The 23,735-nt window shown below is 39.8% G+C and overlaps 1 protein-coding gene and 1 long non-coding RNA gene across 3 annotated transcripts in view; one reads left to right on the top strand and one right to left on the bottom strand.

Annotated features, from left to right (window-relative positions):
* Positions 1–23,735, top strand: part of LOC133093402 (uncharacterized) — a 31,453-nt gene that overhangs the window by 3,424 nt on the left and 4,294 nt on the right. The window lies entirely within an intron of this gene.
* SMCO1 (single-pass membrane protein with coiled-coil domains 1) lies at positions 186–5,604 on the bottom strand. Of its 2 annotated transcripts, none has more exons than XM_061193224.1 (3): positions 5,555–5,604; positions 2,888–3,037; positions 186–630 (listed from the first exon to the last, which is right to left on the bottom strand). In XM_061193224.1, the coding sequence occupies exons 1-3, from the start codon at positions 5,602–5,604 to the stop codon at positions 186–188; spliced, it is 645 nt and encodes a 214-aa protein (XP_061049207.1). The 2 variants fall into 2 exon arrangements, with proteins under 2 accessions (XP_061049207.1, XP_061049208.1); XM_061193225.1 differs by lacking the exon at positions 5,555–5,604 and adding an exon at positions 5,499–5,524.

Genomic DNA, 23,735 nt, shown 5'->3' on the forward strand with positions numbered 1-23,735 from the left:
ACGAAGAGCTTCTTCATTCTCTTGTATTGCTACACAGAAAGTATCCACTGTATCAGTATATCATAATGTAACACTCTCCTCACTTTTGCTGTAAACATAAGCCTGTAATAAATTGTATGTATGTATTTTTTCCCATTTGCAAGATAAATTACTAGAAGTGTAATCTCTGGGTCTAGGGTAACAGGTTAGCTTTTGGCTGATGGTATCAACTCTTCTAGGGATGACTTTTGCTCTTCAGGGGCCCTCACTGCTTTTCCCTTCTCAATGACCTGAACAGCCTTTAGCAAGCCATCCTGCAGAGCCTGGTTCTTTACCATATTAGTGATCATGAAATTGACATCTTTTACATACATTTGCCTTACTTTAGCAATGTAGTATTCTGCCTTGTTACCATGTGCTACAAAGAAGGTACACAGTGCTGTGATATCTCCTTCTTGCATCCCATGCTCCTCCAGGACAGACTCCCACACAACTCTGATGCGCTTGTTCTTGACTTTTCGTCTAAGGATGGAGGCTAAGGTGGGAAGACCTCTCACCAGATCTGGCAGCTTCTCAAGCACACGAGTGTGCAAGCGGATGAGTACTTCAATGACGTAGCTGTATAAAATATTCAATTCCATTGGAGTGAACCTACAAAAAATGTGGAGAACTTCTTAAGCATTAGAACTCTTTACATACAAACATAAAACGAATTTTATTAGGATAATTCAAAGAAGTATAAACCTACTAGGAGAACTGTAAGCAGATACGGTAGGAGGTCCCCAGAGAAAGAGAACCAGGCATGGTTCTCTTGACATAAGAGAAGCCATTTTTGACCTAAGCCATTTTGTGATCTTAGCCTGGCCACAGTGCTTGACCTTGAACAGGTCTCAGTAATTCATGATCTTAATGGGAAGTGAGGGAATGCAGGAACAAAGGAAAAGCTGTCAAGAAAAAGTAGTTTAGTGATAAGAGTCCTAGTTCCTCCTCAAGGGATATACATAACAATCTGATACATATCTTTTGAGTTCTGCAGGAACTGAGATCCCCACCCAGTGGAAGATGGAATAATGATGTTGACCTTTTCTGACCCTTATGACTTCAGTCAACTAAAGCTTGGACTCTGTCAACCTTTGCCCCAATTCGCTGCTGAATTCTCCTCTATTCATGCTCCTTCATGAATATGCATGTACCCTTAGCATAAAACTTCCCCAGTTTTGCTGTTTGGGAAGATGCTGCTTTGGGAAAGATCCCTGGTGTTCTCCTTACTTGCTGCAAGTAATACATCCTTTCTTGTCCCAGTCTTTGGCTTGGTTGTCTTTTGGCTCAACGCCCACCAAGAGCTGAACCCAGTTTTCAGGTAACAACCAGCTGTTGCAGTTTAGAAAATGCTTACTTTAGAAATAGGGCCTGCCAGTGTTCATAGTAGTTATTTACAATAGCCAAGACATGGAAGCAACGTAAGTGTCCATCGACCAATGAATGGATAGAGAAGATGTGATACATATATACAGAGGAATGTTACTCAGACAGAAAAAAGAACAAAATAATGACACTTGCAACAACATGGATGGCCCTAGAGATTATCATAATTAAGTAAGTCAGACAAAGACAAATACCACATGATATCACTTATATGTGGAATCTCAAAAAATTATACAAATGAACTTATTTACAAAACAGATTCACAGACATAGAAAACAATTTTACGGTTACCAGAGGGGAAGGGGAGAGAGATAAATTAGGAGTTTGGGATTAACAGATACACACTATTAAAAGAATAAAAAAAAAAGAAAGAAAAGAAATAGGGTTTGCACTAAACTGGATAGCTTAGATCTCAGGCCACTCATACTATAAGTTTCTCCATGGCAGAGGAGTTATATTATCCATCTCTCTGTTAGTAAGACTTTGGCAAGCAAGGGACTCTGAGATGTGTACCACAGTTCTGGCAAGTAAACAGGTGCTCAAACTAATCTCTTTTGAATGAATGAGCTTAAGAAAATGTAACTTCTTCACAATCCATTGTCGGAATCATATTAAGAAACCCAATTTTAGGGACTTCCCTGGTGGCACAGTGGTTAAGAATCCGCCTGCCATGGACATATATACACTACCAAACGTAAAATAGCTAGCTAGTGGGAAGCAACCGCATAGCACAGGGAGATCAGCTCGGTGCTTTGTGACCACCTAGAGGGGTGGGATAGGGTGGGTGGGAGGGAGGGAGATGCAAGAGGGAAGAGATATGAGAACATATGTATATGTATAACTGATTCACTTTGTTATAAAGCAGAAACTAACACACCATTGTAAAGCAATTATACTCCAATAAAGATGTTAAAAAAAAAAAAAGTGGTGAGGAGGGAATTCTAAGAGTGAAAACTGAGTGAACAAAAATGTGTTTCAGAGGAGTATTTGGATGGAATCAGGGGTTTACAGTGTTGTGCATTTTCTACCAAAAATATTCATGTTTCATCAAAAATGAAAAGAAATTTAAAAAAATAAACAATGAGAACAACAACAACAAAAAAAGAATCTGCCTGCCAATGCAGGGGACACGGGTTTGAACCCTGGTCCAGGAAGATCCTACATGCCGCGGAGCAACTAAACCTGTGCGCCACAACTACTGAGCCTGCGCTCTAGAGCCTGTGAGCCACAGCTTCTGAGCCTGTGTGCTGCAACTACTGAAGCCCGAGCACCTAGAGCCCATGCTCCACAACCAGAGAAGCCCCCGCTCGCTGCAACTAGAGAAAGCCCGTGTGCAGCAACGAAGACCCAATGCAGCCAAAAATGCCAAAAATAAATAAATAAATTTATTAAAAAAAAAAAAAAAAGAAACCCAATTTTAGAATGACCACAGCAAGCTCTCACAAAACCACAAAATTCCACTGATTTCTGATTGGATACTCACTTGAATGACAGAACTGCTGTCCACAGCTCATCTTGGGCAGCTTGGTTTGCCAAAGTCTTGCTATGATGTTCAAATTTCTGTGTCAGATTATCCTTGGTGAAGTCCAGTTCTTTAAACTGTGCTTCTAACACTTGGAGTTTGTAGTCTACTCTATAGGATAAAAGAATCAAGAGTTAATTTAAGTCAGGGCACGAAACTAAGGTTCTGTCTTAATATAAGGCTGTAATACATTGTTTATAACCACTATCAAATTTGAGTAGCTATTTACATTTTAAGATTATGAACAGATGTTCCCATTTGCCGTTCTCTCTAGTCATCATCCTAGTTCTGGCATTCCTTATATTGCCAAACATGTGAATTGTCTAATTACCTCAATTACATGCCATGTCTTGTCTTCGTACCATACTTTATATGTTAAAAAATATTTTATACAAGCTTTAATTTGATTCTCACAACAACCATTAGAAGTAAAGCAGTCATTTTTACTATTTATGGATAGAGAAATTGAGTCTCAAAAAGATTGAAACTGAACTGTCATATAGCTAACTAGTGCGGAGACCAGTATTTATTAAGGTGGCTTTCTCTGCCTTATTCTGACTGTCCAAGTCCCATCCATCAAGGATAAGCTCAAATTCCACTGCCTGCTTGAATCCCTCAGCCTTTCTACCTGAAGATCTGCTCCCTGCCTACTTCTCTCTCACAGGACTGCCTCTATCACTTGTCACTCCCCATCTCCTCCTTTATTTTTAAAGTTAGCTTTTCATGATCTAAGTTGTAAGCTCTTGGAGGGAGAGGATCAGAGACTATCCCTTGGACATCTTTATGTCTGTCCCCCAATACCTATAAGAGGCCTTACACAGAAGTAATAAAACGTGTCTCCTATGATTGACATTTGTGATGTTAGTGAAATGCTAAGCAGTGTAACAGCAAAAGGGGGATCTGAGTAGCTCTGAACAGCCCTGATCATTAGAGGGCGCTGTGGCACCAAAATTATGTCTAACTGAACCACAAAGAATTGGAACCACACAACTCATTTGCCTGAAGCCACCCACATTGTCTTTCACGAAGGAAATGATACACACACAGCCACTTCCCCGAGTTTCTACGTCCCCAGTCACCCGAATACTGTTGTGGTTGCCTAGGGTTCTATCCTTGACTATTTTCTCTTCTTGGGCTTTACTATCTCCCAAGGCTAATTTAGCTTCAGGTACCACCCCTCTCCTAAGCTCTAGACCTGTATTTTCAACTATGTTTTGCACATCTCCACCTGGATGGTGATGTCAAACTCAACTGTCTTAAGCTGAATCTACTAAGTCCCTCCTCCCTCCTCTCGCACCCCATCTTCAGAAATTTCGGCAATGGAATTTTCTCATTGCTTTGGATTCTATTTACATATAGATAAGGCTCTGTACGAAATGTGCATTTTTGTAGTATAGGCCTGCATGACCTAATATGCCAGTAATCTCTGTCTGCAAGTCAAAACTATGATATCTGGCAAACTCTTTGTATTAACTTTTAGACCTTTAAGAAGATATTGCTTTTAGGTCATCTCCAGCTTGAACTCTAGAGGTAAACTCTAGCTTGTCATTCAGTATAAAGGTTTACAATTGGAGCAGTTCTTTGGAATCTGTTCACCAAAAGGCATTCCCAATCATTCCAAATAAATCCTAAACAACATGTCTGCAAATCTGTGTTTCTACTACAATTCTCCAGCTCAGTTAATGGCATCACCATCTACCCAATTCCTCGAACTAGAAATCTCAGAATAACTCACCATTTTTTCCCTTTCTCTCCATCAGTGTGTCTCTAATCCATCCCATCCTCTCTATCTCCAGTAAGCCAGTTAATCACCATCTTTCACGTGGACCTAGGATTACAGTAGTCTAACTTGATTCCTCCTTTTCACGTCCAATCCATTCTCCAGAGATATTCTTCTAAAACACAATTCTGATCTTATAATTTGACTATTATATACCTTTTATGCTGCCGACTTGCCCAGTGATATTGCTGGAGCCAAGTTGGATTTCCTTAGCAGGAAACATAGGCTCTTTACCCTTCGCGCCCATCTTCTGCCAGTCCTCTCACACATCCTAGTCACCAGTCATATGAGACATCTAGCTGCTGACTGAATACCGTATGCGATTCCAAGCTTCTATGCTTCCATGTACTGTTTCCTCAGCCTAGAATTCCTTACCGTATTTTTATTTCTTGTAAACTCCTACTCACACTTTCAGATCCAGCCTAAATGTCCCTCTTTGAAGGGTTCCTTTTCCTAATGTCAAAGGCAAAATTCATTCCTCTCTTCATGTTCTCATAGCCCTTTAGGAACATCAACATTATAATGTCAGTCACATTAAATTGTAAGCATTTTTGAATACTTCTGTTATTCCTAAGGCTGTGAGCTCCTTGAGGGCAGAAACCACATGTTACTTATTTTTGTAAACCTGGCATATAGCACATGCATTAATTGAATGGAATTATAGCACCTGGGAGTAGATTTTTCTTTACTATTAATTGACATTTTTTGAACCTGAACACGTTAACAGAGAAAGAATTCTAATTAGCATGTCCGTAGTTCTTTGCTTATTTTTATTCTTCATTCTTCTCTTACTCATCTTCCCAGAAAAGCAGACCCATGCTTGCTCCCTCCCTGTAGCCATTAGCAACCTTTTCATTGCCTCCTTTAAGGATATCAGGGTTGTGGTTTCATTGTTCATCTTCTTAAGGCAAAATGAAAAAGAAAGAAAACACGCAAAACAAAAACCCAATAGAGGTTTGAATCCAGGGTTTTCTGCTCTCTTCCACTCAGCAACAGGCAGCAGCGGTGTGAGTATTCGATCTAAATTCTGCCTGAAAGGTCACTCAGTACAAGAAGCTTTTAATAGCTTGTACATCCAAATATAGTTTCAAAGAGCTGATCCTGTGAACACAGGTGTCCTGGGATGCACTATAATATTTGCCTTTGAAAAGTGACCCATAATTCATCAACCTAGTACAACAACCAGATGTAATTGTGGCTCTGTGTATATTCTGGTAAATGGATATACGGGTACACAATGTATACATATACTAGGATTAAATTTAAAGGAGATATTACTCTCTAATTTTAAGAGCTTAATTATTCACTTATAATCTCAATTAGGTTTAAAGAAGCCCCAGACTTTTTATGATGTATTAATCAATGCAAAAAAATCCGACCATCCTTAGAAACTTATATTTATTGTAGTATTAGATTAGGTATTGGAAATAAAAACAGACATAAAACAGGATTCCTGAATTCAAGGGGTTTAAATACTAACTGGGGAGATACTTAAAAGATAATATATACTTAAAAGAAAATATATATAAAATGTGTGCTGAGTAGATACAGACCGTACAAATCATAGATGATGAGAGAGTAGGTCACTGAAGCCTTGGATAACTGAGAAGCACTCACATTGAAGGTGGGATTTGGTCTTGGCCTTAAAGGAAATGTAGGTCTCTGATTATCAGAGAAGAGAGAGAAGAACATTATAAACTGGAGAAACTGTGTGGGTAAATTCACAGGGGTGGTTGGCAAGGTACGTGATGTGGTCAGGGAACAATAAGTGAGTATTTTGTTGACTTTCTCTCAGCAAAAGATTCATGTGAGAAAAAGAAAAACGGCACAAACTGGGAAGAGTCAGGTCATGGATTTATTCATTCATTGAATAATTTATTTACTTATTCAATATTTGCTGAACACCATAAATATAAATTGAATGGGCAAAACCTATGAATGAATTATCAGCACTATTCCAGGTATTAGGAATAAAATGAGTAAGGCAAAATCCTTGCCCTAAGAAGCATACTAGTAGGGAGACTGAAAGCGAGGATTGCAGAAGAGTTCTAGCCAGCCTGGTAAGCAGTTTGGACATAGGTGTGGTTCTGTAAGTTATTCTAGCACTGGTGTTTAAGATGGATCCAAATGGGAATGAAACCAGAGGCAGAGATGTCCCTCAGGAGACTGGTATCACAGTCAGATGTGAAGTGATGAGATTACAATGTCTGTCCTTGGAGTTAAAAGGGAAAGGGACAGATCTGAGAGACAGTATAAGTCCCCGAGGCCTCCTGGGGGTTGGAGTCTGTAAGTCTCACATGAATTTTCAGAAAGGTTTGGGTGTCCTGAAGGAATCAAGTCCTTCCTTGCCTCAGTGGGAAAACCTTGCTAGGGTCTTTGTATCCTACCCAGTGGCCATCCTCCCCAATACCTCCCCACCCCCACTATTTTTTCCTCATTAACAGAATCTAAATCCAAATATTGTTCGAGCATTGGGCAGCTGTGTGCTTCAGGGGACTCTGGATCTACCCACCCCCTTAGTCACAAGGGTGGTGAATCTTGATTAGACCAAGCCAATCACAGTAATTTTATTATTGTTGCCATTGTCATTGGTTTAGGAATGGGCAGGTGGCAGAATTCTGGCCTATGAAATGTGAGAGGAGATTTACTGTGGAGCTTCTGAGAAAACATTTTTTTAAACTTGTGATAAAATATACGTAACATAAAATTTACCATTTTTGGTTGGGGGGTGTGGGTGAAATGGGTGAAGGTAGTCAAAAGGTCCAGACTTCTAGTTATAATAAATAAGTCCTGGGGATGTAATGTACAGCATGGTGACTATATTTAATAACACTGTATTGTATATTTGAAAGTTGCTAAGAGACTTGATTTTAAAAGTTTTCATCACAGGAAAAAAAATTGTAACTATGTGTGATGACGGACATTAACTACACTTACAATGGTGATCATCATGTACTGCATACGTATATAGAATCATTATGTTGTATACCTGAAACTAATACAATGTTATATGTCAATTATATCTCAATTTAAAAATTTTACCGTTTTTGACTATTTTAAGTGTACAGTTCTGTGACATTAAGAACATACATACTGTTGTCCAGACATTACCACCATTTCCATCTCCAGAACTTTTTCATCTTCCCCAGCTGAAACTCTGTACCTATTAAATGCCAACTTCACATTCTCCTCTCTCCTCAGCCCCTGAAACCACCATTCCACTTTCTGTCTCCGTGAATTTGGCTATTCTAGCTCCTCACATAAGGGGAATAGTGTCTTCTTGTGACTGGGAGAAGAGTTTTTCTGATGATAAAAAGAAACGCATGGGAGAAAATGTTCTCTTCATCCCTCAATATTGTTGGATTTTCCTTCATATGATGCCAGGGACTGCAGCATCCAGCCTATTACGGCCATGAGGGGAACCAGCCTCAGGGAGTAAGCCAGGGCAGCAGAGCAGAGAGAGGAAAAGAACCTGTCCCAATGAAAAATAGTATGGAAGTTCCTCAAAAATTAAAAATAGAACTACTACTCTATGATCCAGCAATCCCACTTCTGGGTACATATGTATATCTAAAGAAAATGAATACCGGGTATTGACGAGAGACCTGCACTCCCATGTTCACTGCAGCATTATTCACAATAGCCAAGGTATGGAAACAAGCTAAGTGTCCAAGAAAGAAGAAAATTCTGATGTTTGCAACAACATGGATGGACCTTGAGGGCATTATGCTAGGTGAAATAAGTCAGACAGAGAAGGACAAATACTGCATGGTACCACTTATATGCAGACTCTAAATATAAAGTTAAATTAATAGAAACAGAGAGTAGAAAAGTGGTTGCCAGGGACTGGGGGGTGGAGGGTGGGGAATAGAAAGAGATTGGAAAAAGGGTAAAGTTTAAAAAAAGGAAGAAAGAAGCTGTCACTGAATTAACCTCCCCTAGAACTGTTTCATTGCTAATGTGCTTATTATGAGGAATAACAACTTTGCCTTATTGATTAAGCCTTTTATAGTTGGGGCTCTGTCCTTAAGGAGTTCAGCAAAGCGAAGGAGACTTTTTTTTTTTTTGCCACACTGTGCGGCATGTGGGATCTTAGTTCCCCAACTAGGGATCAAACCGGGCCCCCTGCAGTGGAAGCAGAGAGTCCTAACCACTGGACAGCCAGGGAATTCCGTGCAGGAGACTTTATACATCAAGTTCTTCTTTGCTGGGGTTTCTTCAGAAGCCCTTCATTTCTCTGGAGCTAACATTAGTTTTCTTATGGGTAGACCTGTGGCCAGTACCTTGACAAGGAAATAAAACAGAGAAGGAAGGAAACAATGGTGGAAACTCTCACGTAACCTGGCATCTCTGTCCTCAGCTCACTCAGCATGAGCCATTGGGGGACCAGCCCCCAGCCTCTGGAAGAATGTTTAGAACAGGGTAAAGAGCAAATGGTTTGGCTCTGGGATCAGAGCCTGCCAATTCCACCCACCAATGCTGCTTCCTCTAGGATGCTGCCTGCCCATCCAGATCCAATACTTGTTCCCTTCTCCCTACTTGCACTGACCACCTCTTGTCTGTACAGACCTAAACAGAACCTCCTGATCATTCCATCCTTGATTGCCTCTCTGCTATTTGGCCTGTTGTCTGCCCAGTCTTTGAATTTCCTGATCTCTTCTGCCAGGCTCACCTTCTGGACCCTCCTTGTCCCCTGTCATATTGCTTTCCAAACTTTTTTTTTTAACTAATGAACTTTATTTTTTAGAGCAGTTTTAGGTTCCCAGGCAAAAGAGCAGAAAGTACAGAGAGTTTTTATATATCCCTCCCCTCACACAGACTCACCCTCCCCCACAATAGACATCCATGTACCACAGCGGTACATCTGTTACAAGTGATGAACCTACATTTTCACATCCTTATTATCCAAAGTCTCTAGTTTACGTTAGGGTTCACTCTAGGTGTTGTCCAGTCTATAGGTTTTGACAAATGCATAGTAATCTGTATCCACCATTGTAATATCATACAGAATAGTTTCACTGTGTGCTCTGCCTATTCATCTCTCCCTCTCCACAAACCTCTGCAGCCACTGATCTTTTCACTGTCTCCCTAGTTTTGCCTTTCCCAGAATGTCATATGGCCAGAGTCACACAGTATGTAGCCTTTTCAGATTGGCTTCTTTTACTTAGTGATATGCATTTAATTTTCCTCCAAGTCTTTTCATGGCTTAATAGCTCATTTCTTTTCCTTTTTTTTTTTTTTAAACATTTTAAATTATTTATTTATTTATTTATTTTTGGCTGTGTTGGGTCTTCGTTGCTGCGTGTGGGCTTTCTCTAGTTGCGGCAAGCGGGGGCTACTCTTCGTTGTGGTGCGCGGGCTTCTCATTGCAGTGGCTTTTCTTGTTGCAGAGCACGGGCTCTAGGCATGCGGGTTTCAGTAGTTGTGGCTCACAGGCTTTGTGCTCCGCAGCATGTGCTTCCCAGACCTGGGCTCGAACCCATGTCCCCTGTATTGGCAGGCGGATTCTTAACCACTGCACCTCCAGGGGAGTCCTGTTAACTCATTTCTTTTTAGCACTGAATAATATTCCATTGCCTGAATGTACCACAGTTTCTTTATCCATTCACCTACTGAAGGAATCTTGAATGCTTCTAAGTTTTGGCAACTATGAATAAAGCCGCTATAAATACACATGTGTAGGTTTTTGTGTGGACATAAGTTTTCAATTTATTGAGTAAATACCAAGGATCTCGATTGCTGGATTGCATGGTAAGAGTATGTTTAGTTTGTAAGTGTCTTCCAAAGTGGCTGTACTATTTTGTATTTCTACCAGCAATGGAGTTAGAGTTCTTTTTGCTCTGCATTCTTGCCAGCATTTGGTGTTGTCATTGTTTTGGATTTTGGCCATTCTAATAAGTGTGTAGTGGTATCTCATTATTTTAATTTGTAATTCCCTAATGACAAATGATGTCAAATATCTTTCATATGCTTACTTGCCATCTGTGTATCTTCTTCCATGAAATCTCTGTTCAAGTGTTTTGCCCTTTTAAAAATCAGGTTGTTTTCTTATTGTTGAGTTTTAGGAGCTCTTTGTATATTTTGAATAATGGTACTTTAACAGTTGTATCTTTTTTTTTTTTTTAAGTGTCATTTTATTTATTTTATTTATGGCTGTGTTGGGTCTTCGTTTCTGTGCGAGTGCTTTCTCTAGTTGCGGCAAGTGGGGACCACTCCTCATCACGGTGCGCGGACCTCTCACTATCGCGGCCTCTCCTGTTGTGGAGCACAGGTTCCAGACGCGCAGGCTCAGTAATTGTGGCCCATGGGCCCAGCTGCTCCGCGGCATGTGGGATCCTCCCAGACCAGGGCTCGAACCCGTGTCCCCTGCACCGGCAGGCAGACTCTCAACCACTGCGCCACCAGGGAAGCCCTATCAGTTGTATCTTTTAAAAATATTTTCTTCCACAAACCTTTTTCATAGCAAAGCTGCAACCTAGATTTCTGCCTGCTTTCTGTTGCAGGGTACAGATCTTTGAAAGAACGAGGAACTCAAGACCTAAACAGCAGTGCCAAGAACTAGATAGTACTTTGGTCTGCTAAAACAAGCATCTGAGAAACAAGCATCTAAAGCAGCAGCAGGTTTTCATTGTTTATCCTAGAGCTGAATCAAGTACTAACAATTGAATACTTTGAGTACTGTCTTTGAGTGCTGAACTCAAAGTACAGACACTAAGAGAGTAATGTTATTTCTGACCCAGGGGAAAGATCCAGGAGTTTTTGCCAGAGATGAAGTTACCAATAGTAAGTTTACTAATGGCCACCTTGCCCTAAGAGTTCTTGTAAGAGTAGCACATGTGGATGGAAATAGGGCTTGTTAAAATGATACTTTGTCAGGGGGGCTGCCAACCTGGTTTTTCCCACTTTTTTAGATTGCTCACAGTGCAACCTTCAGGAAAATGAGTTCAGTCCAGATACTTACCTACACCAGTACATCAGAGGAAGGGGTTCTCTAACTTGTGAATTTATAAAGACTACAAAAGGATTCATTGAGAATGTCTGAGCTCATATTCTTGAAAGAGAATTCCATACATTTTATTAGCTCCATCACCAGACTCAACCTTTCACCTGACCCAGTCATCATATAGAAGCAAGATTCAGACACAGTGCCAATTCCAGGCAATCACTCTATTTGCTTGCAACCTGCTTGCATTGGTTTCCTTTTCCCTCATTTCTAGATTCCAGTTTCTAAAACCTGGCTTGGTGTCCTTCAGGCTAAACTGTCCTTGGTCTCTGATCAGATTGGTACAGATTCTTGTTCTACCACTTCTTAACTCTGTGAGCTTGTGCAGGTTACTTAATATCTCTCATCCCCCATTTCTATATTTTAAAATGGGGGCCATCATCAAAAGGACTTTAGAGGGATTGAGCCTCAACTACCCACAGAGGGAACCTGTACTCTGTGTTGGCTTTCTTCCCTTCTCTGTCTCACTTTCCTACTTCTGTACTATGGTGCTTCCTGAAATTGTAACTGAGCAGGACCCTATGGGGCCTTCCTGGGACAGAACCCCCCCCCCCACACACACATTTCCTCTGCCTGCCTATTATCTGTAGAAAAACTTTAGCCTCCTAGGCCTTCCCTGAGTTCCAATGAATAAATTTAATCAGAGAAGTGAGAAAATGTGGAGACAAAGGAAAACAGTCAAATAAGACAGATAATAATAGTTTAGCCACTAAACAAAGTCAAGGACCTTTAGTTCCTCCTCAAGGACTATAGATAATATTCTAAGCCATATTCTTTGAGCTATTTTGCAGATACTGAAACACTTGCCAGATGGAAGAAGTTAATCATATCCCACCTACAAGCACGTAGACTCCAGACTAGTTGGAACCAGAAGGTTCATGCTGTTGACTCCTGAGTACCTCACCACCAACCAATCAGAAGAATGTCCATGAGCTGATCACATACCCCACAACCCTCTCCTCAGGATGTATCCCCTTCTTCTTTTCCAATATAATTTTTGAGTAAAACCTGGGGAGTCAGGAGTTTGTTCTTTGGGACATGAGTCCACCTCTTCCCCAGGATTGCCAGCTTCCTCAATAAAGCTATCTTTCCTTTTACCCAACACTTGTCTCTCAGTATTGGATTCTTGAGTGATAAGCAGCTGAACCTGAGTTAGGTAACAGAATCATCTCACAAACTACATGCAATTCTCATCTCAGGTCCTGCTCTGGGGTAAACCAAATTAAGACTACACCCCTATATCTGTATGAAATTTCTTGTTCAAACATTAATCTCAAAGAATCTTAGCAGACCCTACTAGCTAGATTGGCTATTGACCCCCACTGTGTCTGTGTGATAGGCATGTTCATAGACAGTGGGGTTCTTATGGAAACTTCCATTAATGAACTGGTGAAAAACATAAAAATGGTTTAGCTACTTCAAATCTACTGATTTTTCTTTTTTTGGCCACGCCACATGGCGTGTGGGATCTTAGCTCCCCGACCAGGGATCAAACCCGTGCCCCCTGCAGTGGAAGTGCGGAGTCTTAACCACTGGACTGCCGGGGAAGTCCCCCTGAATTTTTTTAAATTAATAAGGGTTTTAAAAAAATCAAAGTGTCGGGGGCTTCCCTGGTGGCGCAGTGGTTAAGAATCCGCCTGCCAATGCAGGGGACATGGGTTCGAGCCCTGGTCTGGGAAGATCCCACATGCCGTGGAGCAGCTAAGCCTGTGCACCACAACTACTGAGCCTGCACTCTAGAGCCCGCTCACCACAACTACTGAGCCCATGTGCCACAACTACTGAAGCCCACATGTCTAGAGCCTGTGCTCCACAACAAGAAAAACCACCGCAATGAGAAGCCCGCGCACCACAATGAAGAGTAGCCCCCGGGACTTCCCTGGTGGCTCAGTGGTTGGGAGTCCGCCTGCCAATGCAGGGGACACAGGTTCAAGCTCTGGTCCTGGAAGATCCCACATGCCGCGGAGCAACTAAGCCCGTGCGCCACACTACTGAGCCTGTGCTCTAGAGCCTGCAAGCCACAACTACTGAGCCCATGAGCCACAACTACTGAAGCCTGCACGCCTAGAGCCTGTGCTCCTCAACAAGAGAAGCTACCACACCACAACGAAGAGTAGCCCCTGCTCACCGCAACTTGAGAAAGCCCGTGCACAGCAATGAAGACTCAACGCAGCCATAAATAAATAAATAAATAAATTTATTAAAAAAAAAAAAAAAAAAGAGTAGCCCCCACTTGCTGCAACTAAAGAAAGCCCGCGCGCAGAAAAAAGACCCAACACAGGCAAAAATAAATAAATAAATAAATTTTACTAAAAAAAAAAAAAATCGAAGTGTAACGTGCACACAGAAAGCTGTATATCATAAACTTGTGAAAATTAATAAAGGGAAACCTCACTAAAAATGGCATCGAGAGGCTAGAAGTGGAAGCTCTCATGCAGTACCACTCAAAGTCAATTACAGATCCCAACAGAAGAATCATCAACAGGAAAGAATCACCAATTACAGGCCCCAACAGGAAGAGGTGTATGTTGAGTGACCTACAAGAATTCGACTACCACAGCAACTCAGCCAATGAGAAAGTGTCATCACCCTGAACTCTTACTTTTCTTCAGTGCGCTTTCATTCAAAACAAGTTTTCCAACTTCCTCCTTTTTCTCTATAAGATAACTTTCCTCTCCTTTGTTTGTTGGACTTGCCTATGATTTTTGCTGTGGCTTATTTGTCCTGAATTGCAACTCTCTGCTATTCCAAATTAAACCAATTTTTGCTGGTAAAATAACCGACTCTTTTATTTTTAAAATCAACAAGCTTGATGACTGTGATATTTTGAAATAATAAGAAATACAGGGCTTCTCTGGTGGCACAGTGGTTAAGAATCCACCTGCAAATGCAGGGGACATGGGTTCAAGACCTGGTTTGGGAAGATCCCACATGCCGTGGAGCAACTAAGCCCGTGTGCCACAACTACTGAGCCTGTGCTCTAGAGCCCATGTGCCACAACTCCTGAGCCCGTGTGCCACAACTACTGAAGCCCACGCGCCTAGAGCCCGTGCTCCACAACAAGAGAAGCCACCACAATGAGAAGCCCACACACCGCAACAAAGAGTAGTCCCCGCTCGACGCAACTGAAGAAAGCCCGCGTGCAGCAACAAAGGCCCAATGCAGCCAAAAATAAATAAATAAATAAATTTATAAAAAAAAAGAAATACGTATTTGGCATTTGTCCTGGTCCTTGGCACAGAGCTTCTAAAACTCTTATCACTTCCTAAGTGATAAGAGTAATAGGAACATCTCTTGTTATAATTGTTTTTTGTCCCTGAGTCCTAAAACAGGTGAAAGAAGCATCTTTTATTATAATATTTGGCTTTATCCCCAGTTACTGAAATAGCTCCAGAGTGATAAAGGTGAAAAGAGTGTCCTTTGTTATTCATAACAAGCCACTTTCAACACCACCTGAGTTTATGTTAGTGAGGCAATTTTTATTTTTTATTTATTTTTAATTTCTCTTTTCTTTTTTTGCAAATTCAAAGCAATAAAATTTGGTATCCTTTAATCCATTAGATTACATATCCATGACAATATGTACAATGTTTCTTTTTTTTTTAATTTTTGAATTTTATTTTATTTTTTTATGCAGCAGGTTCTTATTAGTCATAAATTTTATACACATCAGTGTATACATGTCAATTTCAATCGCCCAATTCATCACACCACCACCCCCACCCTCCTGCCGCTTTCCCCCCTTGGTGTCCATACGTTTGTTCTCTACATCTGTGTCTCAATTTCTGCCCTGCAAACCGGTTCATCTGTACCATTTTTCTAGCTTCCACATATATGCGTTAATATATGATATTTGTTTTTCTCTTTCTGACTTACTTCACTCTGTATGACAGACTCTAGGTCCATCCACCTCACTACAAATAACTCAACTTCGTTCCTTTTTATGGCTGAGTAATATTCCATTGTATATATGTACCACATCTTCTTTATCCATTTGTCTGTTGATGGGCATTTAGGTTGCTTCCATGACCTGGCTATTGTAAATAGTGCTGCACTGAACATTGGGGTGCATGTGTCTTTTTGAATTATGGTTTTCTCTGGGTATATGCCCAGTAGTGGAATTGCTGGATCATATAGTAATTCTATTTTTAGTTTTTTAAGGAACCTCCATCCTGTTTCCATAGTGGCTGTATCAATTTACATTCCCACCAACAGTGCAAGAGGATTCCCTTTTCTCCACACCCTCTCCAGCATTTGTTGTTTGTAGATTTTCTGATGATGCCCATTCTAACTGGTGTGAGGTGATGATACCTCATTGTAGTTTTGATTTGCATTTCTCTAATAATTAGTGATGTTGAGCAGCTTTTCATGTGCTTCTTGGCCATCTGTATGTATTCCGTGGAGAAATGTCTATTTAGGTCTTCTACCCATTTTTGGATTGGGTTGTTTGTTTTTTTAATATTGAGCTGCTTGAACTGTTTATACATTTTGGAGATTAATCCTCTGTCCATTGATTCGTTTGCAAATATTTTCTCCCATTCTGAGGGTTGTCTTTTCGTCTTGTTTGTAGTTTGCTTTGCAAAAGCTTCTAAGTTTCATTAAGTCCCATTTGTTTTTGTTTTTATTTCTATTACTTTAGGAGGTGGATCAAAAAAGATCTTGCTGTGATTTATGTCAAAGAGTGTTCTTCCTATGTTTTCCTCTAAGAGTTTTATAGTGTCCAGTCTTAAGTTTAGGTCTCTAATCCATTTTGAGTTTATTTTTGTGTATGGTGTTAGGGAATGTTCTGATTTCATTCTTTTACATGTAGCTGTCCAGTTTTCCCAGCACCACTTGTTGAAGAGACTATCTTTTCTCCATTGTATATCCTTGCCTCCTTTGTCATAGATTAGCTGACCATAGGTGTGTGGCTTTATCTCTGGGCTTTCTATCGTGTTCCATTGATCTATGTTTCTGTTTTTGTGCCAGTACCATATTGTCTTGATTACTGTACATTTGTAGTATAGTCTGAAGTCAGGGAGTCTGACTTCTCCAGCTCCGCTTTTTTCCCTCAAGACTGCTTTGGCTATTCAGAGTCTTTTGTGTCTCCATACAAATTTTAAGATTTTTTGTTCTAGTTCTGTAAAAAATGCCACTGGTAATTTGATAGGGATTGCATTGAATCTGTAGATTGCTTTGGGTAGTATAGTCATTTTCACAATATTGATTCTTCCAATGCAAGAACATGGTATATCTCTCCATCTGTTGGTATCATCTTTAATTTCTTTCATCAGTGTCTTATAGTTTTCTGCATATAGGTCTTTTGTCTCCCTAGGTAGGTTTATTCCTAGGTATTCTTTTCGTTGCAATGGTAAATGGGAGTGTTTCCTTAATTTCTCTTTCAGATTTTTCATCATTAGTGTATAGGAATGCAGGAGATTTCTGTGCATTAATTTTGTATCCTGAAACTTTACCAAATTCATTGATTAGCTCTAGTAGTTTTCTGGTGGCATCTTTAGGATTCTCTATGTATAGTAACATGTCATCTGCAAACAGTGACAGTTTTACTTCTTCTTTTCCAATATGTATTCCTTTTATTTCTTGTTCTTCTCTGATTGCCGTGGCTAGGACTTCCAAAACTATGTTGAATAATAGTGGTGAGAGTGGACATCCTTGTCTTGTTCCTGATCTTAGAGGAAATGCTTTCAGTTTTTCACCATTGAGAATGATGTTTGCTGTGGGTTTGTCGTATATGGCCTTTATTATGTTGAGGTAGGTTCCCTCTATGCCCACTTTCTGGAGAGTTTTTATCATAAATGTGTGTTGAATTTTGTCAAAAGCTTTTTCTGCATCTATTGAGATGATCATATGGGTTTTATTCTTCAATTTGTTAATATGGTGTATCACATTGATTGATTTGCATATATTGAAGAATCCTTGCATCCCTGGGATAAATCCCACTTGATCATGGTGTATGATCCTTTTAATGTGTTGTTGGATTCTGTTTGCTAGTATTTTGTTGAGGATTTTTGCATCTATATTCATCAGTGATATTGGTCTGTAATTTTCTTTTTTTGTAGTATCTTTGTCTGGTTTTGGTATCAGGGTGATGGTGGCCTCATAGAATGAGTTTGGGAGTGTTCCTTCCTCTGCAATTTTTTGGAACAGTTTGAGAAGGATGGGTGTTAGCTCTTCTCTAAATGTTTGATAGAATTAACCTGTAAAGCCATCTGGTGCTGGACTTTTGTTTGTTGGAAGATTTTTAATCACAGTTTCAATTTCATTGCTTGTGATTGGTCTGTTCATATTTTCTATTTCTTCCTGGTTCAGTCTTGGAAGGTAATACCTTTCTAAGAATTTGTCCATTTCTTCCAGGATGTCTATTTTATTGGCATAGAGTTGCTTGTAGTAATCTCTTAGGATGCTTTTTATTTCTGTGGTGTCTGTTGTAACTTCTCCTTTTTCATTTTTAATTTTATTGACTTGAGTCGTCTCCCTCTATTTTGTGATGAGTCTGGCTAATGGTTTATCAATTTTGTTTATCTTCTCAAAGAACCAGCGTTTAGTTTTACTGATCTTTGCTATTGTTTTCTTTGTTTCTATTTCATTTATTTCTGCTCTGATCTTTATGATTTCTTTCCTTCTGCTAACTTTGGGTTTTGTTTGTTCTTCTTTGTCTAGTTCCTTTAGGTGTAAGGTTAGATTGTTTATTTGAGATTTTTCTTGTTTCTTGAGGTAGGCTTGTATAGCTATAAACTTCCCTCTTGGAACTGCTTTTGCTGCATCCCATAGGTTTTGGATCGTCGTGTTTTCATTGTCAGTTGTCTCTGTATTTTTTGATTTCCTCTTTGATTTCTTCAGTGATCTCTTGGTTATTTAGTAACGTATTGTTTAGCCTCCATGTGGTTTTTTTTTTACATTTTTTGCCCGGTAATTCATTTCTAATCTCAGAGCATTGTGGTCAGAAAAGATGTTTGATATGATTTCAGTTTTCTTAAATTTACTGAGGTTTGATTTGTGACCCAAGATGTGATCTATCCTGGAGAATGCTCCGTATGCACTTGAGAAGAAAGTGTAATCTGCTGTTTTTGGATGGAATGTCCTATAAATATCAATTAAGTCTATCTGGTCTATTGTGTCATTTAAAGCTTCTGTTTCCTTATTTATTTTCATTTTGGATGATCTGTCCATTGGTGTTAGTGAGGTGTTAAAGTCCCCCACTATTATTGTGTTACTGTCGATTTCCTCTTTTATAGCTGTTAGCAGTTGCCTTATGTATTGAGGTGCTCCTATGTTGGGTGCATATATATTTATAATTGTTATATCTTTTTCTTGGATTGATCCCTTGATCATTATGTAGTGTCCTTCCTTGTCTCTTGTAACATTCTTTATTTTAAAGTGTATTTTATCTGATTTGAGTATTGCTACTGCAGCTTTCTTTTGATTTCCATTTGCATGGAATATCTTTTTCCATGCCCTCACTTTCAGTCTGTATGTGTCCCTAGGTCTGAAGTCGGTCTCTTGTAGACAGCATATATATGGGTCTTGTTTTTGTATCCATTCAGCAAGCCTGTGTCTTTTGGTTGGAGCATTTAATCCATTCATGTTTAAGGTAATTATCGATATGTATGTTCCTATGACCATTTTCTTAATTGTTATGGGTTTGTTTTTGAAGGTCCTTTTCTTCTTTTGTGTTTCCCACTTAGAGAAGTTCCTTTAGCGTTTGTTGTAGAGGTGGTTTGGTGGTGCTGAATTCTCTTAGCTTTTGCTTGTCTGTAAAGCTTTTGATTTCCCCATCGAATCTGAATGAGATCCTTGCTGGGTAGAGTAATCTTGGTTGTAGGTTCTTCCCTTTCATCACTAAGTATATCATGCCACTCCCTTCTGGCTTGTAGAGTTTCTGCTGAGAAATCAGCTGTTAACCTTATGGGTGTTCCCTTGTTTGTTATGTGTCGTTTTTCCTTTGCTGCTTTCAATAATTTTTCTTTGTCTTTAATTTTTGCCAATTTGATTATTATGTGTCTCGGTGTGTTTCTCCTTGGGTTTATCCTGTATGGGACTCTCTGCACTTCCTTGACTTGGGTGGCTATTTCCTTTCCCATGATAGGGAATTTTTTGACTGTAATCTCTTCAAATATTTTCTCGGGTCCTTTCTCTCTCTCCTCCTTCTGGGACCCCTATAATGCAAATGTTGTTGCGTTTAATGTTGTCCCAGAGGTCTCTTAGGCTGTCTTCATTTCTTTTCATTCTTTTTTCTTTATTCTGTTAAGCAGCAGTGAATTCCACCATTCTGTCTTCCAGGTCACTTATCTGTTCTTCTGCCTCAGTTATTCTACTATTGATTCCTTCTAGTGTAGTTTTCATTTCAGTTATTGTATTGCTCATCTGTTTGTTCTTTAATTCTTCTAGCTCTTTGTTAAACATTTCTTGCATCTTCTCCATCTTTGCCTCCATTCTTTTTCCGAGGTCCTGGATCATCTTCACTATCATTATTCTGAATTCTTTTTCTGGAAGGTTGCCTATCTCCACTTCATTTAGTTGTTTTTCTGGGGTTTTATCTTGTTCCTTCATCTGGTACATAGCCCTCTGCCTTTTCATCTTGTCTATCTTTCTGTGAATGTGGTTTTTGTTCCACAGGCTGCAGGATTGTCGTTCTTCTTGCTTCTGCTGTCTGGCTTCTGGTGGATGAGGCTATCTAAGAGGCTTGTGCAAGTTTCCTGATGGGAGGGACTGGTGGTGGGTCTATTTTTAATTTTTTATTTATTTTGTTACCAGGAATTTTTATTCATTTTTTAAAACATCTTTATTGGAGTATAATTGCTTTACAATGGTGTGTTAGTTTCTGCTGTATAACAAAGTGAATCAGCTATACCTATACATATATCCCCATATCTCCTCCCTCTTGCTTCCCCCCCCCCCACCCTCCCTATCCCACCAGTGAGCCAGTTTTTAGAAAGCCCGTAAAGATGTGGGGCTGGTTGCCAGGAGAATCAACCATGTGATTAGAGGGTTGGAATTTTCAGCTGTACTCCTCAACCTCTGGGGAAGGAAGAGTGGCTAAAGGTTAAGTTAACCACTAATGCCAATGACTTAATCCATTATACCTGTTGTAATGAAGCCTCCATAAAAATCCTAACCAAAGGGGTTTGGAGAGCTTCCAGTTTGGTGAGCAAGAACACATCCATATGCCAATAGGGTGTTGCACCTCAAACTCTACAGGGACAAAATCTCCTATGCTTGGAACCCTTCTGGAGCTCACCCTATGTATCTTTTCAACTGGCTATTCATTTGTATTCTTTAATATATGCTTCGTAATCAATTGGTAATAGTAAGCTGTGTTCCTGGGTTCTGTGAGCCATTCTAGCAAACCATCAAACTTGAGGAGGGGGTCGCAGGAACCCTTGATTTATAGCCAGTCATTCAGAGGTACAAGTGACAATTTGGGACTTTTGATTGGCCCCTGAAGTGGGGCAATCTTGGGTGACTGAGCCCTTAACCTGTGGGTCTGTGCCAACTCCGGGCAGTTAGTTTTAGAACTGAGTTAAATTGTAGGACATCCAGCAGGTGTATGCCAAGAACTGGAGAATTGTTTGGTGTGGAAAACCCCACACATCTGGTGTCAGAAGTATTGTGTATAGAGAGGAAATGGTGTTTTTCCTTTTAATGATTTATCACAAAATGAACACATTCATGTAAACTTAACCCAAATTTAAAAAATAGAATATTGCTAACATGCCAGATTTGTCATGGCCTTTGTGGCCCCTCCCAATTACTGCTTTCCTTCTCCTCCTAAAAGATAACCACTATCTCTCATTATACATTAATTTTGCTTATTTTTGAAATTTTAACAAATGGAATCATACAGTATATATTTATAACAGCTTTACTGAGATATAATTCATATATCATACAAGTGACTCATTTTAAGTGTACAAGTCAAGAGTTTTTAGCATATTCACAGAGTTGTACAACCATTACCACAGCAATTTTTGAACATTTACATCACCACAAAAAGAAACCCTATACCTATCAGCAGTCATTCCCTGTTCCTTCCTAATCCCTCCTCCCCCTGCTTATAGATTTGCTTATTCTGGACATTTCATATAAATGGAATCATACAATATGTAGTCTTTTGTGACTCGTTTTATGTACTTCGCATAATATTTCCAAGGTTCATCCATATTATAGCATGTATCTGTATTTCATTCCTTTTTATTGCCAAATAATATTCCATTATGTGGTGTTACGGACTGAATTGTGTCCCCCACCCCCACCCCAAATTCATATGTTGAAGCCTTAACCCCCAATGTGATTTGGAAATAGGAACTTTAAAGAGGTAATTAAGATTACATGAGGTCATATGGATAGAGCCCTAATCCAATATGACTACTGTCATTACAGGAAGAAGAAGAGTCACCAAGGAGGTACATGAACAAGAGAAAAGGCCATGTGAGGACACAGCGAGAAGGCAGCCATCTGCAAGCAAAGGAGAGAGGTCCCAGGAGAAACCAAACATACTAACACCTTGTTACTGGATAGCCTCCAGAAATGTGACAAATAATTTTCTGCTGTTTAAGCCATCCAGTCTGTGGTATTCTGTTATGGCAACCCTAGTAGGCTAATGCATGAATCAAATGGAAATTCTAGACCTGAAATACGCAACAACTGAAATTAAAAATTTACTGGGTAAATTAGGCCCTGGAGATGAAAAGAGCAATGAATCTGAAGACAGGGCAATGGAAACTCTTTAAACTGAAGCACAGAGGAGTAAGGCTGAAAAGTGATTAACAGAGCCTCAGTTATCTGTGAGACAATATCAAGAGTTCTGACATATGTGTATTGGAGTTCCAGCAAGAGAGGGAAGCAGCAAAAAACATTTGATGTCAGAAATATTGCCAAATTTGATGACACATTAAATTCCAAGAAGTTCAAAGAAGTCCAAGCAGAATATACATAAGGAAAAGCATACCAATGTGACTACAGTTGATTACACTACACTGTATTGTATAAGTGAAAGTTGCTAAGAGAGTAGAACTTAAATGTTCTCACCAATAAAGAAAGAGAGAAAGAGAGAGAAGGAGAGAGAGAAAGAGAGAAAGGGAAAGAGAGAGGTGATGGTTGTGATAATTAACTGGATGGGGGAATCTTTTCACAATGTATACCTATATCAAATCATCATGTTGTACACTTTAAATATCTTACAATTTTATTTGCCAATAATGCTGAAAAAACCCCCAACCATACCAAAGCACAACAAAATCAAATTGTTGAAAAACAGTGATGAAGGGAACATCTTAAAAGCACCAAGGAGGGACTTCCCTGGTGGCGCAGTGGTTAAGAATCTGCCCACCAATGCGGGGGACACGGGTTCAAGGTCTGGGATGATCCCACATGCTGTGGAGCAACTAAGCCCGTGTGCCACAACTACTGAGCCTGTGTGCCACAACTACTGAAGCTTGAGCGCCTAGAGCCCGTGCTCTGCAACAAGAGAAGCCACTGCAATGAGAAGCTCGTGCACCGCAACAAAGAGTAGCCCCTGCTCGCCGCAACTAGAGAAAGCCCGCGCGCAGCAACGAAGACCCAACACAGCCAAAAATAAATAATAAATAAATTTATTTTTAAAAAAAGCACCAAGGAATAAATGATGCATTGAATACAGAAAAACCAAGATAAACATTACTGATGAGTTCTCATCAGAAACAATACAAGCCAGGGGAAATTGAACTATCATCTTGAAACTGATGAAACCAAATAAAAACAAGGGGTAAAAAAACTACCAACCCACAATTGGTAATAATATCTTTCAACATGAAGGTGAAATAAAAAGATATTTGCAAACAAAAAAGATCAGACTGGAGTCGGGTGGGCGGTTAATCCAATATGACTAGTGTTGTCTTAGTCCCTACAGGCTGCTACAACAAAATACCACAGACTGGGTAGCTTATAAACAACAGACACTTATTTCTCACTCTTCTGGAGGCTGGGAAGTATAAGATCAAGGCACCAGCATGGTTACCTTTTGATGAGGACCCACTTTCTGTTTCCTA

The sequence above is a fragment of the Eubalaena glacialis genome, chromosome 6 (genome assembly GCF_028564815.1).
Source record: "Eubalaena glacialis isolate mEubGla1 chromosome 6, mEubGla1.1.hap2.+ XY, whole genome shotgun sequence".
Classification (NCBI taxonomy): Eukaryota; Metazoa; Chordata; class Mammalia; order Artiodactyla; family Balaenidae; genus Eubalaena; species Eubalaena glacialis.

Coding starts and splice junctions, on each gene's coding strand:
- SMCO1 (XM_061193224.1), bottom strand. CDS start 5,604: ATGAACAATGAAACCACAACCCTGATATCCTTAAAGGAGGCAATGAAA. Junction 3,038..5,554: donor TTAAAGGAGGCAATGAAAAG/GTTGCTAATGGC, acceptor TTTATCCTATAG/AGTAGACTACAAACTCCAAG. Junction 631..2,887: donor ACAGCAGTTCTGTCATTCAA/GTGAGTATCCAA, acceptor CATTTTTTGTAG/GTTCACTCCAATGGAATTGA.